This window comes from Pollicipes pollicipes, unplaced genomic scaffold, assembly GCF_011947565.3.
Source record: "Pollicipes pollicipes isolate AB1234 unplaced genomic scaffold, Ppol_2.1 Scaffold_7261;HRSCAF=8764_pilon_pilon_pilon, whole genome shotgun sequence".
Classification (NCBI taxonomy): domain Eukaryota; kingdom Metazoa; phylum Arthropoda; class Thecostraca; order Pollicipedomorpha; family Pollicipedidae; genus Pollicipes; species Pollicipes pollicipes.
In genome coordinates this window covers 25,962,728-25,980,299 of record NW_023597054.1, presented here as the reverse complement: position 1 = coordinate 25,980,299, position 17,572 = coordinate 25,962,728, and the positions used below count along the sequence as shown (strand labels likewise).

General features: G+C 54.3%; 3 protein-coding genes across 4 annotated transcripts in view; 1 reads left to right on the top strand and 2 right to left on the bottom strand.

The window, feature by feature from the left end:
- LOC119111895 (ATP-dependent RNA helicase DDX55) lies at window positions 1-4,113 on the bottom strand (the record flags this gene model as incomplete). Its single annotated transcript, XM_037235756.1, is given in 5 exon segments — window positions 1-178; window positions 1,749-1,940; window positions 2,391-2,669; window positions 3,012-3,119; window positions 3,895-4,113. Coding segments are annotated over 5 exon segments (720 nt in total). The 5' UTR covers window positions 3,994-4,113.
- LOC119111896 (transmembrane protein 243) overlaps window positions 1-17,572 on the bottom strand; it is a 74,256-nt gene that overhangs the window by 34,133 nt on the left and 22,551 nt on the right. The window lies entirely within an intron of this gene.
- LOC119111868 (oxysterol-binding protein-related protein 9-like) lies at window positions 4,410-17,555 on the top strand. Its single transcript, XM_037235706.1, has 11 exons — window positions 4,410-4,451; window positions 4,952-5,086; window positions 5,440-5,655; window positions 9,700-9,809; window positions 11,955-12,148; window positions 13,174-13,270; window positions 15,013-15,034; window positions 15,104-15,324; window positions 15,599-15,730; window positions 16,364-16,491; window positions 17,326-17,555. Exons 2-11 carry the CDS (start codon window positions 4,988-4,990, stop codon window positions 17,553-17,555), a joined length of 1,449 nt encoding a protein of 482 aa, XP_037091601.1. The 5' UTR covers window positions 4,410-4,451; window positions 4,952-4,987.

Sequence of the window (17,572 nt, the reverse complement as noted above, 5' to 3'; positions counted from 1 at the left end):
ACTCACTCTTTGATGACCACCGTAAGATATTCCACCATGGCACAGGTAGAGAAGAACACCATAACCTTCTCCTCTGAAGCCACCTTCTCACGCAGCATCTGAATCAGGGTGCCGAGTTTGTGCTTCGCTTCACAGATCATGTAGAAGTTCTCCAGCTGGTGTGGTGTTCTCGAAACACCTAAAACAAAACAAATAAAAACAATCATGCCATGCAAACATATGTATAAGTCGTACGTATTTTGCGACAGAACAAATCAGAACCTATGATGATCAACGCAGGCTAAGTGGGAAACCACAGGTCCAACCCGGACTACCCTCCGGTTTTCGCATGGGGCACGACTGGCTAGGACTGCGTACGTTGGGGCTCGATCTCGCGAGCAAACGTCACATTGAAGCCAAACTACAACCACGTAATGAGATGCGGGTCTTACGCTCCCTTGACTGCTCAGAAGTACCGGGAGCACCACAATTAAATTTCATAACACAACAATCATAACTAACCGCATAATTGCCGAGAGTTGTACAGTTATTTGGCCACGCGGCTAACGTCTAGTTCAATCACATCCACCATTGGGTACCAGAATCCCAGTCATCCCTAAGACAGACGCCAGCGAACAAGTCGATAGAAGTCCGGACTTTCTTCAGGAAAGTCCAATCCAACGTCCTTGACACCGTTACGTCACGGTGCGCACGGCATTTGGCGGACCACTGCAATGACCATATAACCGAAGAAAACGCGCATTTCATCACAAGGTGATGCGTTTCCGCGATCCCGCATGTTGATCATGGCTCCCGAACGTGTACGGTATTAACACATCGCCAGGTATTTGGGCGAGACTTGGGTCTACAGATCCCACTCGACTCGGTCTTAGTTGTTTCAGACATGCGGGTTTTGAAAATAGCGCCAGTGTAAATAAGTACGGATGTAAACATACGAAACTAAAAGATATCATGCTATCACTTAAAAGGAAAACCGTTACTGATTTTTGCCCCTAAGGCGAAAGCGCAATAAAGCTAGTGAGGCATGTAATTGACTAATGCTCTACTTCAGCTCTACACGCCACAGATGCGGCCAATTTGATTCCCGCAACGCGGAAAAGGTCGAATTTGCCAGACTATTATGACATTTTTGCAAAGCAATGCAGCATAGCGCTCTCGAAAAGCAGATTTTCCCAATCCTGTCATACACTGCCCTGACTTAATGTTCTGCATGTTTCCAGGCCTCCACCACAGATATTTCCTTCTCAGGCATGCCCGCCTGCATCACGGCAGCCACCTATTTCCGTCGTCACTGCTTGGTTTAACGAGCGCACCAGTCCTGAGCCGTGAGCCTGAGCCCCCCCCCCCCCCAGCCCCCCAGCCCCTAACGTACTATTGCTACGGCAGTCCCGTGAGCCCTAGATTATCTGCTGTGACGTCATAATTTGGTCATCACTCAGCCTGAAATATGCCAAATACATGACCTAATAGTATGACTGCTCAGAAACATACAACAAAACGAGAAACTCAATTAATACACGTCAAAATTCCACATAACAAACCGAGCCAACGACAGGTCTGTCATTCCGTTAGAGACAGAACGCCAAACGGCTCTAAGGTTTCCGACACTTCCATCAATGTCCGAAGCGTGCAAAGCGTCCATATTTCGGCGGCCGGTACCTTGCTTCTCGCGGACGGTACCTTGTTCTCGCGGCGGTACCTTTTCTCTCGCGGACGGTACCTGTATCTCGCGGACCTTGCTGACGTACCTTGCTTCTCGCGGACGGTGATGGCCACGGGGTTGCGCAGGCCGGCGCGGACCAGCTTCTGCACCTCGTCCGTCTGCGTGGCCGAGAAGAGACCCGTGCGCCGCTGGCGTGGCAGCCGATCAGGATGTCGTTCAGCTGCCGCTCGAAGCCCAGGTCCAGGAGCCGGTCGGCCTCGTCCAGCACCAGCACCTCCTGCCAGCGCGCGGAAGCCATACGCTAGCCGGCGCCGTACCCTGCGCCCCATAGACCCTACGACCTCTCTGGACAGCAGCACGGCACGACAGTCAGCGGACTTAGCACCAGTACCTCGCGCACCGTTCGGAGAACAGTATAGCACGACGGTGAGTACCAGCACAACCTACAACCACATGCCAACAGCATAGCACTGTAGTAAGCACCAGCACCCTCCTGCATCCCACGGAGGTCCATACGCTCGCCAGCATTAGCGTCTCCTGTACCGCACAGCCAGCAGCACGGCTCGGCGCCACGGTCAGTTACACACAGCGCAGTGTCAAGACCTCTATCTGGCGCACATAAACAAATCAATGCTTCTGCAGTCAAGGGCAATGACTTATGGTTACCCCCATACCTTTCCAGCTACCCATAACGTCGAGCCCGACTATTTGTACACCAGCTACGCACCAGGCATCTGAGCGCTGCCTGCAGCCTCGCGCCCGACTCGCGCCGCTCAAGAAGATCGTGAAACCGGCCCGGGGTGGCCACGATAATGTTGCTGCCCTCTTCACTCAGCTTCTGAACATCCGTGGCCGGATTTGTCCCACCAATGAACAGCTGCCTAGAGAACTGAGGCAGCTCTAGCAGGAAAACGTCCAACACTTCACAGATCTGGGTGGCCAGTTCTCGAGTGGGAGATATGATGACTGCATACACATCATGCTTCCGAACTGCCATACACTTGCTCTGCAACATAAAGACCTGCATTAGGCAATGTGTCCAGATATCCAATATCTATACATGAACATATAAATAAATGTACACCACAAATTAGGAATTGGATGTGTGACAACTCAACATGCCATTGATACAAATGGAAAAATAAGTATAAAAGCAGTGTTGTTCAAAATCATGCCCTAACTTGAACCACAAGGAGAGAAATATGCCTCTAAGGTGCTGAACAGAGAATTTCCTCAAACTCACATTCACATGACTTGCAACACAAGTTTACAACTTGTATACCTGTATAACCTATTTCCACCCAAAACATAATATAGTTTCTCTGTATAGTGCAAATGCTTCACTCACCAGTAGGATTTCCAGTAGAGGCACTAAGAATGCTACAGTTTTTCCACTTCCAGTCACAGCTTCAACAGCAACATCCTTGTAGTTCATGAACTGAGGAATGCATGCTGCCTGTGGAAGTTCTGAGGATTAGCCAGCATTTGGAGATATCCAAGTGTAGTGAGTTCCCTGCAAGGCCTGCCTTTCCTGATGGATGAGGCTATCATATAGCCTCAGCAGCCCAGCTTGTCATAATAGCTCCAATGACACACTGACCAAGATTTTCCAGTATGTGCCTTGTCAACTTCAATCAGGCTTTAATCAGGCTCAGAAACAGAAAAAGTGACATTTGGCACATCTTAGGATTCAAGTATGCCTTTACCTTTGAAGATAAAGACTCCCCTTGTTTAAAACAGTGCCTAAAGCATCTAAAAAACCTTAAAATCTCCTAGAAATGTTACTCTACAGTGCCTGGCTTTCCTGATAAGGTGAAGGGACAGGTGCTTCTTTATACCTTCAGCAAATTGATTGTCATGAAAATTTGGATCACACTGCCCAGCATTTGCTCATACATGCATTTCTAAATGGGTGTCAGTATCTCATCACTAGTGTCTCAACATGGAGCTACACAGCTAACATAATTATTCCTTCAATGTTGCAGCAGAAATGACCTGTGTGGCTTGGTAAGAAAGAAAATCACTGACCTATGACCACCAAACATCAGCATGCAGATGACGTCAAACCCAACCACTAAGTCAATCACTGTAATGCTAGAAATGCAAGGTTATCATATTGTAAACAACAAACAAAATTTTAATTGAGAACGGAGGAGACCTGAGTACTTCTGGTAATCATTTTAGCTTCACCTCTGCTGATTTAGTCAGCCAACACATTTGCAGTCACATACCTGCACTGGTGTCATTAACTCGTACTCAAAACGCTTCAGAACAGCTCTCATCACTGGTTGCGACAACTTGAGATCCTTCCATGCCCGGCTCATCGACATCTTTCCACACCTATCAAAGTATATGAAAATAATGGATGAAACGAATCCCAAGCTTCCGATCCAAATATTCCAAAAATAAACGCGAACTCCTCAGACCTCAACGCGCGTACAGGTGCACAAGCGTGCTAAGCGACGCATGTAACGTGACCGTGACCGCTTTGCACATCTGTTTGACTTTGTAGCGCCGTAATGACTGTCTTACATTACTAAAGGAATTACTACTAGTGGGTGCAATGCAAAATATGAATAAGAATGTAAATTTGACCACTAAATATCCAAAAAAGTGCAAAAAGAATTCAACAGAACTCAAATCGTTCCTCGAAAGTTTTAAGCTGAAAAGCTTCAGTAGACTAACGTTTAAGGGGTGTGAAATTTAGGCAGCCAACTACCCTGTTAAATGCAACCGGGTTCACCGACAATAATGCACGGGTGTGCCACCGGGTCACCACAAGCTGAGGGTATCTGGCGTAGTTAGCAGGGAGGGAGTGGTGTGTTCGCGTCGTCCTGGGGCTGCCCAACGAATTGTGTAGGGTTATATCACAGCATGTGTCTTAAGTGAACCCGTGTTACTCGTCTGTGTTATTCTTAATATTCCAAAATTTGTAAACTGACAGGAGAGAGAGTAAACTGAGATTCGTTACCATTCAATGCACAATGCAAATTTATGAGTGCATCAGAGATGAGAGATTGCCTTCTTCCCTGTCCCTCTGTGTCTTTGCCATTGGTCAGCTCCATTGTCCTACTAGTAAAATGTTCAGACTGACCATATGCAGATCAGTACTATACCACAATGTGAATATGGTTGGGCTATTTGTTGTATTATAAGTAAGACCTACAGAACACTGTTGGTTGCCATTTATCTTGCATTTGTTTAGGGGTTCATGTAGCAGTATTCAATGTTCTAGCAGCTTGTTTTCAAGTTATGACTGTTTTGTAATGTATATTGCCTTTTTTGCAGCAGTTATTTGAGTAAATATTGAAGACAAAAGCAGGCATGGAAGGGACACTCAGCAAGTGGACAAATGTGATGAAAGGCTGGCAAATTCGCTGGTTTGTCTTGGATGAGCGAGCTGGACTGTTTTCCTACTATACAGTAAGTTCCTTACTGGAAGCTGTGTATCCAAGGAGTTTGTGAATAACACCATATCATTGTTAAGGGTTTCAATGGCCAGGTAGTGCATCCTTAACATTTTTCAATGTTTTCATCAGTTCAGAATTATTATTGCTAATAACCTGTGTAGATGTTCTATCAGCCCAAGATGACATTCACTAATAACGTTGATAAATTTTACCTGGGTGAAGCACATTGTGTCATACGATCACTGTGCATGTGTCAAATTGATGCTTTCAGACAATGATTTCCATGGCAGTGTATATCCAAATGCTGATTACTTCTTGCCCAGGCAATGCATGTGATATGACCCACCATCCTCTGCCTGTCCACAGTCCAAAGAGAAGATGATGCGAAACACGAGGCGTGGCTGTGTGCGTCTGAAGGGCGCCATCATCGGCATCGACGACGAGGACGAGACCCTGTTCACCATCACCGTCGATGGCAAAACGTTCCATCTGCAGGCGCGCGACGGTGACGAGCGCGACTGCTGGATCCGCGCGCTCGAGAATGCCATCTCCCTGCTCACGCACAACAGTCACCGCATCAAGGTGGGCGGCCGAGCGACGGCGGTGCGGTGCGTCGGCGCCGGCGGTGCGGTGCGTCGGCGCCGGCGGCCGCCGCCCCGCTCACGTTGCGGGCGGACGTCGGAGCGGAACGAGGGCGGAAAAGAGATCGTGTGTGGTGTGGGCACCCCTTTTTGGCTGAGAATCTACGGTTGGCCCACAAACCACGGTTGTGCCGTACCCTCTATGTGCTGAAATGGTCTCTGCACTTTCTGGTGCTCCTTAAAAGGTTGCTCAACAACCATGTGTGGATCCCCAATCTCCCCTGGGGCAGAGTCATTTTTTTATTGAAGTTTGCTTACTTATTTTCTTCTGCCTGAAGGAGTATTGTAAGAGAAAATGCTGTTAGCTAAGACATTCTTGATTTGCAGAACCTTGCCATTTGTATTCAACTTTGATGATCAGGGGGGGGGGGAGGGGGCTGGCTGGTCCTCCTGGATATACACGTGGCGACGACATGCGTCGTATTTCCTTCTAGGTCTTCTTGATCCTTTTCTTGATCTCCTTGATCTTGATCTTCCAGAAGAATAATTTCACTGCCGTGAAACCTAAATTTACATTTCGTCGCTCTTGTGCGGGCCAGCAGCCACTGTTTTATCTCATGCCGGCGTGTCCCAATCTCTGGTGCCCCCGGGTCACGTTCGCTCAGCATACTCTATATGTTCTTCAACGGGAGCATTATCAACCACATTGGCTACAAAGTTTTTGCAGTACTTGAAAAATGACAAGATGCTGTTACGCGTGGATCGTTGCTTTCGGAAAATGTCGAAGCATGAACGGGAAAAGCGGTGAGACACGCGCAACTCTGACATTAGTTTCTTTTCAACATATTGCCATTGCAGTATTCTCGGTGCAGCAGATTTGCCGCGCCAAATTATCGTAGCGCTCTCCATCCATGTATGGATGTGCTGTATGGGCTTGGCCATTATGCCTAGCATTTGTTTAATGTTTTTATTGTTTCAAATGGTGCCGTTATTTTGAATTTTTTACTTCTAAGTCATGTGTTCTAGCAACCCATTTATAGCCTGACTGAAGTGCTCATCGGGTCGTCATTGTCCCCACTGACCAGACACACTCATCCTGCTGATTGAGGTGGATAAAAGCGCAGTTATCGCGTTAGGAAGTTTGTTTGCAAGGACCTTTGCAAAGCCATCTGCAAGGCGTCTGCTACTGTTATCTGGTACCCAGAATAAACATAGCCCAGTGATTGAGAGGGCCTCTCCCAAGCGGATCTATCTCCGGCGGCACCTCTCGTGGTCTCAGGGTGCGAAGAACGGTTGACATCGGCCCCTCTTTCCGCAGACACACGCCAGAATCTGACACAGGCAGCACCTTACCCGGCACATAAAACGCGTGTTAGAACCAACACTGACAGCCGGAGGGATCTGTTCTCCATAAATGGGAAGGTGATTTAACAGATAAGGACGGCAAGAGCGTTTCGGAAAGATCGTCAGAGAGACTTCTGAGAACGCTGTCGTGCCTTGCGTGACTTTGTGTACGCGATATCCAAGAAACGCTAGCCCGACGTAACTAACCGAGATTAACCGAACAATTGTGAACCTGGTTGGTGGACAGATAGAGTTTTGGACCGGGTCCCGCTTTCGCTTACTGACCGCTTTGAACGCGACGGTACATCCTGCCTTATCCCATGTCCCAAGAGCTGTGGCGCGCACACTCTGTGCTACACTTGCCTGCCTGCCCGTGGCAAATGAGGTATACACCTGTTGAGGAAGGAAAGCGGGTGCATTTCAAAAGTTATTTCGTTGTTAATTCTCGCCGGCTACAAGGTGCCTCATACCGCCAGTCAGGCTAGTGATCGGCGACCTCCACCTGTACAATGGGCCGATGACAGCGGACGTCTTCGGTGGGCGGAAGTGTCACGGACCATTGCTGGTGACGGTACGGGCGCTATATGACGGCGCAGTCGAAGCGCCCGAAAACCCCAACTTACTACTAATCACAGTGATGCCATCGATTCGAGCTGCTTTTGAGCTGTGTTTGACCAGAGCTGTCGTACTTAAGGAGCGGAATCAGCGGGCCTGTTACGACATCACCACAGTTGCTTGCATCAACGACGTCTCATTTCGGAGCTGGATGGAGTCCTTTGTTGAGAATTTGCTCTGAATGAAATTACTAGACCACACATGCAGCGTCATGACAAAAAAGCTTCGGCTGACATATTGGTGAAGCCGATGGTGGTTGTTTTTAGTATCGCTTTAACGCCTTTAGAAGTGACCTAGTGAATCGCCAACAACCTGTGAGTGTCGGCTGTTAGGCTTTTTTGTGCGTCATCATAATCTTGTGTTTAATGCCTCATATTTGCGTTCATATCGACATCCAACCATTTTAACACGTTTGACAATAATATGCGGGTACACTTGCCGTGTGAGTGCGGTACTTACTTGCGACACTGCATTAAAATTTCCAGTTATGACGCCAAATGTCTGGTGGGCCATGCGACGAACGGGAAGGTACTTGCTAGTGTTCATAAAGTGTGCCGTAAGTCCTGTAAATGGGTTGTGCGAGTCATGTATTGGGTCACGTTGTTGCACCCAAGGAGCACAAATGCCATTGGTTTACTTTCGATGTTCAGTACCGCGGGTACAATTTATACTTCAACCTCCTCCACATCCCCTCCAAGGACTGAAATGGTCCCCACGAAATCTGCGTCAAATGCGTATTGTACTCAGCATTGCAGTTACCCCATGTCTTAAGTCTCCTCGTGTCGGTGCGTTTACCGTGAGCCTGGTTTTTGCTGGATGTTCTGAGAGCTCCCTGGGGTTTTAGCGTGTTAACGACAGACCGTCTCGCAAGGTTCTCAAAAGAATTCTCGAGGTCTTAGCTAACGATTTACGATTAATGGCTGCGGTGTCTCCTTGGTGTCAGGAGGCGGGTGATGGAAGACAAGCTGCCAGGTCGACTGTGCAACCATTGTGCACCATACTGACAGTGTTTGTCAACAGAGCGAAAAGGAACATTCATCAAATTTCAAACCTCCCCAAACAGCGCAGTGGCTGCGGCCGACAAACCTTGGGCATTCAAGGACCCGCCGAACAGGGGTGGGCGTGAGGCGCATATGCTGCATAACATTTGTTGATGCAACATGCATGATGATTGAATAGCTACGGTGTTTGAAAGCTTCCTCTTTTTTGGATTACGTGTTTTTTGACGGCAGAGATCGATTGCCGGATCTAGTTTTGAAGTGGTGTCAGTTGCTCCCAATTGGAGCTCAGATGGTGGTCGCCGAACTTGTTACTGTTGTTCGTATGTTCAGCACACAGGCTGCGCATACGTCCGAGGACCCGACCGATGACCGTCATCATCCCACCACAGCTCCGTCACACAGGCTGCGCATGGGCCCGAGGGTTCCGGCCGATGAGTGTCATCATCCCACCACAGCTCCGTCATACAGGCTGCACATGGGCCCGAGGGTGTTCGGCCGATGACTGTCATCATCCCACCACAGCTCCGTCACACAGGCTGCGCATGGGTCCGAGGACCCCGACCGATGACTGTCATCATCCCACCACAGCTCCGTCACACAGGCTGCGCATGGGCCCGAGGGCCTCGATCGATGATGGTCATCATCCCACCACAGCTCCGTCACACAGGCTGTGCATGGGCCCGAGGGCCTCGACCGATGACGGCCATCGTCCCGCCACAGCTCCGCCATACTCAGCACACAGGGTGCGCATGGGCCCGAGGGCCCTGACCGATGACCGTCATCATCCTACCACTTTCCATCGTACCCTGTCACACCGTGTCGGAAGGGCCAGATGGCGGCGGCCTCAGTGCTGCGCGCCTGCGTCTGGCCGCTGGTGTTTGCGCGCACCAGCCGCCGCCGTTGTGAGCGTGCTGAGGCCGCTTCAGCGCTGGGACCCGCACTAGCCGCCGTCGTTCTGAGCGCGCTGGGGCCGTTTCAGCGCTGGGACCCGCACTAGCCGCCGTCGTTCTGAGCATGCTGGGGCCGTCTCAGCGCTGGGACCCGCACCAGCCGCCGCCGTTCTGAGCGTGCTGGGGCCGTTTCAGCGCTGGGACCCGCACCAGCCGCTGCCCACCATGGCCGACTTCGACCGGCAGCTGGTGGAGAGCGACGCCTACCTGCAGCTGATGATTCAGCAGGCGCAGGCGCTGGAGTTGCGCCAGGCGGGCCAGCACGTCAGCCGCCGAGCGGGACCGGCTGGCCGCGCTCCGCGACAACGTCAACGTAAGCCGGCCGCGCGGTGCTGTGCAGCCGCCAACTGCGCTGTGTGTGTGTGTGTGTGCGTGCGTGCGTGCGTGCGTGCGTGCGTGCGGCGTGCGTGCGTGCTGCGTGCGTGGTGCGTGCGTGCGTGCGTGCGTGCGTGCGTGTGCGTTTCTATGTGCGTACGCACGTAGGTATGTACATGCGTACGCGCGCTTACGCGCGCTGGTGTGTGGAGGGGCCATGCCGGGGGTTCTCACGTACTGTCACCACCTCTTTCGCGGTTTACGGTTGCTGGCATCATCAGCGTTGTTGGTAGTTTTGCCAAACGAGAAGTTATTAAGCGTGGTGATGATGTAGTCGATGCATTGTCCGCCGGCTATCATTTTGGGAACTTTAACGTAGACGAATGCATGCTCGGATACGCTTCTGCATCGCGGGGCAGCACGGAGCTATTATCACAGGTGCGTTCACTCAGGCTGATGGGAAATCGAACAGCTGCCGTCGATTTTCCGCCCTGCTATCATTTACGTGTTGATGGCTGCAGACGTGAACAGTTGGGCTAGATCGTATCTAGAGCAGAGCTGCAGTGTCTGCAGTTTTAGTAAGCTTTAGTCGGACCTATGTATAGTTTACAGGATTTTATTAGCTTTGCTTGGATGCTCTGACCCAGCATTTTTATTGTTGCAGGCTATGTTGGACGCGATCAAACACAAACCATCGTCCGACTGCAGATAGCCAAGGTGAGTCGCCTCGTTCGTGTCAGCGGAGGCACCGTGGACCGGTGTGGTTGTGGCTCGCTGGGTTACCGTGCCCGGTGGCCTGCGCTTCCTGTCGTGGGGGCAATGGCGATGGCCATCACCATCCCAAATTACCGGCCACGATCAATACTACACGCCGGGATCGTGGGGACCGCCGGCGTTTGCCTGTGCTGTGTCGTGCTCGGCGTGTGGCGGCGGACACGGCGTGCCGTGTGGTGTCGGCTGGTCCCCCCCCCCCCTAAATTCCCAATCCCAAATTCCCAAATTACCACCATCCCAAATTTACCGGCCACGATCAATACTACACGCCGGGATCGTGGGGCCCGCCGGCGTGTGCTGTGCTGTGTCGTGCTCGGCGTGTGGCGGCGGACACGGCGTGCCGTGTGGTGTCGGCTGGTCCCCCCCCCCCCCCCTCCGGGACCGGCAGTCAGCCCGGCGACTGCCTGGTGTACGGGCGTCGGGAGGGAGTCGATCGACCGCCCATAATATCGAGCCCGACGCACGTGCCGCGCCCGGCCCCGTTGGGCCGCACTGCCTCAGTCGGCGCGCCGCCTTTCAGAACGAGGTGCAGCCGGTGGTGTGGGCGTGTACCAGCCGTGCAACGCGCCGCCCGAGCCACGCCCGGCAGCCGCCGATGCCGTTCGCCGCACCATCCGGGAAGGTGAGCGCACTTGCGGGCTGGGGGACCGGCGAAGTCGCACGCGGCCGCTCTCCGGTGGAGCGACGTGATGCGTCGGACGGCCGGGCTGCGTGCGGGGCGGCGCTTCATTGTCGTGTCGGACACAGCTGAACAAATGGGAGAACGTTTACCCCCACAGCAGCTTCACCTGATGTCGTTAATTTTGCTGCAGCAGTTGGAACAAGAGGATGCTAGGCGGATTACCAAGCGTGCTTTTCGGTCAGTTTTCTAGCATTTGTGGCTTGAAGAGACGAATCATAAAGCTTATCAGTCGCAGCCAATCGTCGAGGTAAAGTTGTGCCCCGTGATGCTCGATTCGTCTGTTCAGTCCGACACCATCTTCATCGCTCAGGTCAGCCCATGGACCACTATGTCGCATCTCATCACCAGAGATGTGTGCAGTCCCATTTACGGGGCGGCGCGCCGCACCGTTTTCATGTTGTCCTTAACACCTGTGCCGTTCTTACGGTCCGCTTATGCCGGCAGGCTGGCAACCACAGTGTTGCTCGCTGCCGCAGTTTATCTGGCCCATGGTAGCTGACTGCTCATGTGTGTGCCGGCGTCTTTGCCACTCACCACATGCACATAAACACCATACGCTATGCGCATGATTAGCCACAGACTCGCTCTGCGATGCCCTGGCGTCGCCGCCGTCTGCCAGTCGGCTCTCGTGGCTCGTCTGGCGCCTGCGGCCTGTGCGTGCCGGGCTGACGCCGCGCGTGCGGGGGTGCGTGCCGCAGCGGACGAGAACGCCCCGGGCCCGCTGGCGCGACGCCGAGGTCAAGACGGGCGTCGAGTTCGGCGCTGAGGTGCGCGAGGACGAGCAGTCGGGCGCGCGCTCCGACCAGCTGGGCGGTACGTGACACGTACAGCCGGGCGTAAGTCCCGGTCAGTTGAACCGCGCGCGCGGCCGGACCGGACGGCGGCCGTGTCAGCCGCCAGCGGCGCCCTCGGGATCTGTGTCGGAATGGACATGTTGGAAGTGTGAGGTGGGGGCTTTTGTAGACAGATCTGGGCGTTAGTCCGGAGGTCCGTTGCACGTGTGCATAGGTTGGTTTGAGCGAGCTTTTTTCGTGCGATATGGCTGAGGCTGCTAACTCACGTGTTCCGTTGGGGTCTGGTTTCAATGTCAAACGCAGAGTTGGTTAGCTCTGCATCTCTCGTGTCTTTCTATTTATGTTTGACAACATTTCACTGCAATTTACACATTTTCCAGGACATTGCGACAGTTTGTTTTAGTACGTGTAACCAAACACTGCCCATTTCCTCCTGTGCGATTGCATGTATTGTCAAGCGTTCCAAAGGATCAAGCCGTGCCATTCATCTCCGTGGTGTATTTCTGTGACGACGCTGTGACGACGGCGGGCAGAGAGCTTAGTGCGCTGTGGCGAGGCAGTTGAAGCACGATGTTATGAGGTGGTGGACTCCAGCAACTAATAATTGTTTGCAAATGTTGCCCGAAAGTTTCCGTTAACTGCGTCTCCATCACCAACCACTCACTCTGATCGGCGCGGTGAGCATAATTTAGCACCGTTGCCATGGTTACCCGAACACCTGTCTATGGCTGATCGCTATGGACAGGGCTCGGCCATTCGCGGTTATTTTGTGCCGATGCTAGCCAATTAGTCCCGTGCGGAACGACTGTACTCTGTACTCTGACTGTACTCCCAGTACTGTCCGTCTACTCCTGTCATGACCATCTGTCTCTGTGCTGCTGAACTTCCCATGTGCCCGCCGGCCGCCCATGTTTTGACGGGCTGCCTGTGTCCCGACTAAGCGACACCTGTGCAGACTGCCAACCCCCCCCCCCCCCCGTGCCCGCCGTCCGCCCCTCTTCACCGGGTGCCCCCGTGCTGACTGGCTACCTGTGTGTTTGGCAGAGCCGGCCATCGGTCGTTTCGTGCAGGAGGTGCCGGAGACATCGTACTCCAGCTCCGAGGACGAGGACTGGTTCGACACGGAGGACGCTGCTTCCAGGTGAGTTCCCGGCCCGTGTGGAGGACGCTGCTAGCCGTGGCGGACGCTGCTAGCCGTGGCGGCGGCAGGGGAGGGGGGAGGGGGAGCACCTGCCGGCCTGGGGGTCGTGCCAGCATCGTTCATTGTCACAGACCATGGTTGTACGATTGCGTGGCATTCCAGTCTTTTTGTGTTTTTTTTTGTGCTCAAGGTTCTGTGTCTGGTACGCCAGAGACTAGGCAAGGTTACGTGACAGTTATTTTGCACGACTGCCTTTTCACTAAACCACGATCCTGCGCCGGGTATATTACCATCAGAGGCGGTTTGTGTCGTGGCTGCCCAACGGTACCTTTTTACACGCCAACGGCTTTCTTTATGCTGCTGCTTAAATACCGTTGCCATTTACCATTTACCATTTATCGACCTGCCAAACTTATCAGCGTTTTTACACCAAAATGCCGAAGTGCTATTTCATTGGGTACCATGTTGGCGTGGAAGTCCGCCTTATACGGCAATTAGGAACAGCTCAGTAGGAACGAGTCTAGAGTAGATAGAGTAGAATGCCTCCACGGGCGGATTTACTATGACCAGGTTATATCATCCCCATTTGTCCATGGAACGTAGGAATAGGGAAGCTGTTTGTAACGACTTAATGTTGTGAAGTTGCCCCCCCATTTTCAAATTTATATTACTACTTTTTTTGCTTTCAACAGCCCGTACTTCACGCCTCGCTCACGACCATTATCCGCACTAGCGGACTGGTTCCCACCACTGGGGTAGTTCCGACCAGGGTAGCTCAGAATGTTGGAGGCCCAGAGGCTCAGAGGCTGCACTAGGTAGTGCACAGAACGGTCAGTAAACACCGGGGCACTCGGTTTTGGGGAATTGCCGCCCTGGCAGGCCACCATTTGTATACGGCACACCGATTTACTAGCTCGGGACAATGGCAACTATGCCGCCTTAGTACCAAGTGTCGTGTAATGGAAGCGTTCACTCGGGCAATCACCGCACACCGTTGCGCTCACCGCGGTCTGGGCCCCGACATCGATTACTGGGACTCGATGCCCGGCTGGGCTCAGCGACAACCATGGTTGCGTATCAACTCATCCGGACATCCAAGTCCGATCATCTGCTGCGCTGCGCAGTCATAGCGCTCACACACGCGCACATCCTGATACGAAGCCACCGACCGGGCATATGTATGGAGACTGCGCTGCTCCCGGGCTGGTGCAAACACACATTGTTGCTCGGTTATGTAGCTCGGCTCCCAAACATCCAGGTTAAACGTCGGTGGTCTAGAACGCGTTGGTCGGTGACATCACATACATTGGGGTTTGGCGGACCCCCACAGGCTGCCCAGCTCTGCCCACGGCCGCTGTCGCTGGGCTCTCAGTCACCAGCAGGCGCCCCAGTGTCTCCACAGCCCTGACCGCGGCCGCTGCCCTCAGCCACCAGCAGGCGCCCCAGGGTTTCCCCGGCCCTGCCCATGACCGCTGTCGCTGTGCCTTCATTCACCAGCAGGCACCCCTGTGTCTCCCCAGTCCTGCCCATGCCCGCTGTCGCTGTGCCTTCATTCACCAGCAGGCACCCCTGTGTCTCCCCAGTCCTGCCCATGGCCGCTATCGCTGTGCCCTCAGTCACCAGCGGGCACCCCTGTATCTCCCCAGCCCTGCCCATGGCCGCTGTCACTGTGCCCTCAATCACCAGCGGGCACCCCTGTGTCTCCCCAGTCCTACCCATGGCCGCTGTCGCTGTGCCCTCAGTCACCAGCAGGCGCCGTCGCCGGTGAGATCCCGGCCGCCGCCGCCGCCGCCGGCGCCCGGCTCCGGGGCCGGGCCGAGCGACGCCGGCGGCGGCGCGGCCGTCTCCAGCGCCGACTATGATGCCGCCTACGAGGAGGAGGAGGACGACCTCGGCTCGATGGAGGGCCACGGCTCGGTGGTCAGCCACCTGCTGTCGCAGCTCCGCATCGGCATGGACCTGACGCGCGTCGTGCTGCCCACCTTCATCCTGGAGCGGCGCTCACTGCTGGAGATGTACGCCGACTTCTTCGCGCACCCCGACCTCTTCACCAGGTGCGTGCGCTCGTCGGCCGCGCGGCCACAGTTAATACGGAGGCCGTACGCCGTCAGGTGTGGCCCAACGGGATTAACTGCCCGCGCCCCCCATCGAAGCCGCACGCCGCTGGGTGATGTCGAAAGGGATTGTCTACGATGCTACACGTTTCAAAATGATGCATGTCAGAGAGCTTCGATAAAGGATTCAGGGCCGAGTTGTTTGGAAAATAGCATGCCAAGGTGTGAATGTTACAAGTGAGCGTCGCGCCGTAATAGTTCCCGGGTGTCGCAGCATCCCGGACTGTCCGACGCCCCGTGACCGGCTGGTTCAGGTGCTCAAATGGTACCTGTCGGCCTTCCACGCCGGACGAAAATCCGAGGTCGCCAAAAAGCCGTACAACCCCATCATCGGCGAGACGTTCAGGTGCGTGCCAAAGCCTGGGACAGCCAGGTGCCTGCGCTCGTGTGCGTGCGCGCGCGTGTGTGCGTGTCGGTGTGTACGTGCTTGTGATTGAGGGCTTGATGCGTCTGATTTCGGATTCCGGGGGTGTTAAAGTATGCGTTGTTGTTTCTAGCCGACGCGTCGTTCTGCTTCCCCTCGGGCTGCCTACGCTTGCGGTTAAACGGTGCCCATGAGCGGTGAGACTGGCGCGAAATGACGTTCAGTGGCTGGACCGTAGGCGCGGGGTCGGCGGGCTGCTTGCGTGTGTGGCGGCTCGCGCAGGGTTGGTGAAAACAGACGCCACGCGATCAACCGAGCCGTGTTTTCGGAACTGTCCAGGGGACGACCGTGTGCAGCGCAGGAGGCGTGTTCAGGCGGTCTCGCGTGCCGCCTCGTCTCACGGACCGGCTGAGCGTACGGATCGATCAGGGAAGGGCACGCGGTGTGGTAGCTGGTCGCACCGTCTGCTGAGGGCGCGAGACGCCCCAAGTGGCGTCGGCTGCTTGTGTCGGTGGTCACTGGGCGCGACCACCGGCGTCGTGCCTGCTGGCCTGCTGCGACCCGGGTCGGCCCGCTGGGTTGCCTCCTGACCGCCCCTCGCCTGCGCCCTCGCAGGTGCGTGTTCGACATTCCCGGCCAGCCGGCGTCGGAGACGGACTCACTGGTGCCGGACGGTCCCGTGCCCTGGGGCAGCGAGCACCAGGTGTGCTTCGTGGCCGAGCAGGTGTCTCACCATCCGCCAGGTGAGCGCGCCCCGCCGAGTGGCCGTCCGGCCGGCCGGCTGGCCGACTCCGTCGCCCACTGTCTGCTGCTGAATCCGGCCTGTGCGCTGCCCTAGCGCACCGGTTGAGTTACACTTCCCACTGTCGTACAGCTCATGAGCCCGGCTGTGCGCTGCCCTAGCTGGTCATGAATGACGCTGTATACTGCGGCACCGGCTCCCGAGCCCGGCTTTGCACTGCCCTAGCGGACCGTGAATTACACTACACTGCCGAACCCGGATGCGTGCTGCCCTAGCGGACTTTGAATTACACTGCCCACTGCCCTATAGCTCACGAACCCCACACATTGCTCTGTGCTATATCAGTAACAAACGTCTCTGACTCGTGGAACAACAAGCACGCTGTTTGCTGGTTCTGTCGTCCAAGCGTTTCGTATCTTGCCATCGCCCGGTCTGCGAGCTAAAGTGATTTCGCAAGTTGAGATCGAACAAACGCTTCACACTGCGGTCCATTTGGGCAATCGTCTTATTGAGCCCCATTTACTTGTCTAGTCGCTGCGTTTCGCATGCGGCGTTAGCCGAAGCGGCATGCCGATGCTGACTCCATGCTGACTCCACGCCAACTGTCCTTCCATAATGGTTAAAACCATAAAGACAAATGGCGCTCTCTGCGCCAGTTCAGTTTGTTTTTTGTAGATGCGCATTCTGTGTGAGCAAGAAGCCCCATTTCACATGGTCAAGAGCATTGCCCTCTTCTGGACAACGACGTTTGCTGTGTCTACCGCACTCTATGCTGACTATCACTGTATTGTTCAGGTTAACACTGGTTGACTGTGTACGCGCCGCGCTCCTACAGTGTCAGCCTTCTACGCCGCCGAGCACTACGGCCGGCGCGTGTCGTTCTGCGGCCACATCTGGACCAAGTCCAAGTTCCTGGGCCTCAGTATCGGCGTGCACAACATCGGCCAGGGCTGTGTCTCCCTGCTCGACCTGGACGAGGAGTACCTCCTGTCATTCCCCAGCGGATACGGCAGGTACGCGCTCTTTGGAGCAGCGCGAGAACTGCGACCAGCTCGTGAGGCCTGAGCGTCTATGAGAGCCAA

Bases quoted from the DNA above. Each gene is read 5' to 3' on its own strand.
- LOC119111868 (XM_037235706.1), top strand. From the start codon at position 4,988: ATGGAAGGGACACTCAGCAAGTGGACAAATGTGATGAAAGGCTGGCAA. The intron at 5,087-5,439 runs GTAAGTTCCTTA...GCCTGTCCACAG, and splicing joins GACTGTTTTCCTACTATACA to TCCAAAGAGAAGATGATGCG. The intron at 5,656-9,699 runs GTGGGCGGCCGA...GGGCCGTTTCAG, and splicing joins ACAACAGTCACCGCATCAAG to CGCTGGGACCCGCACCAGCC.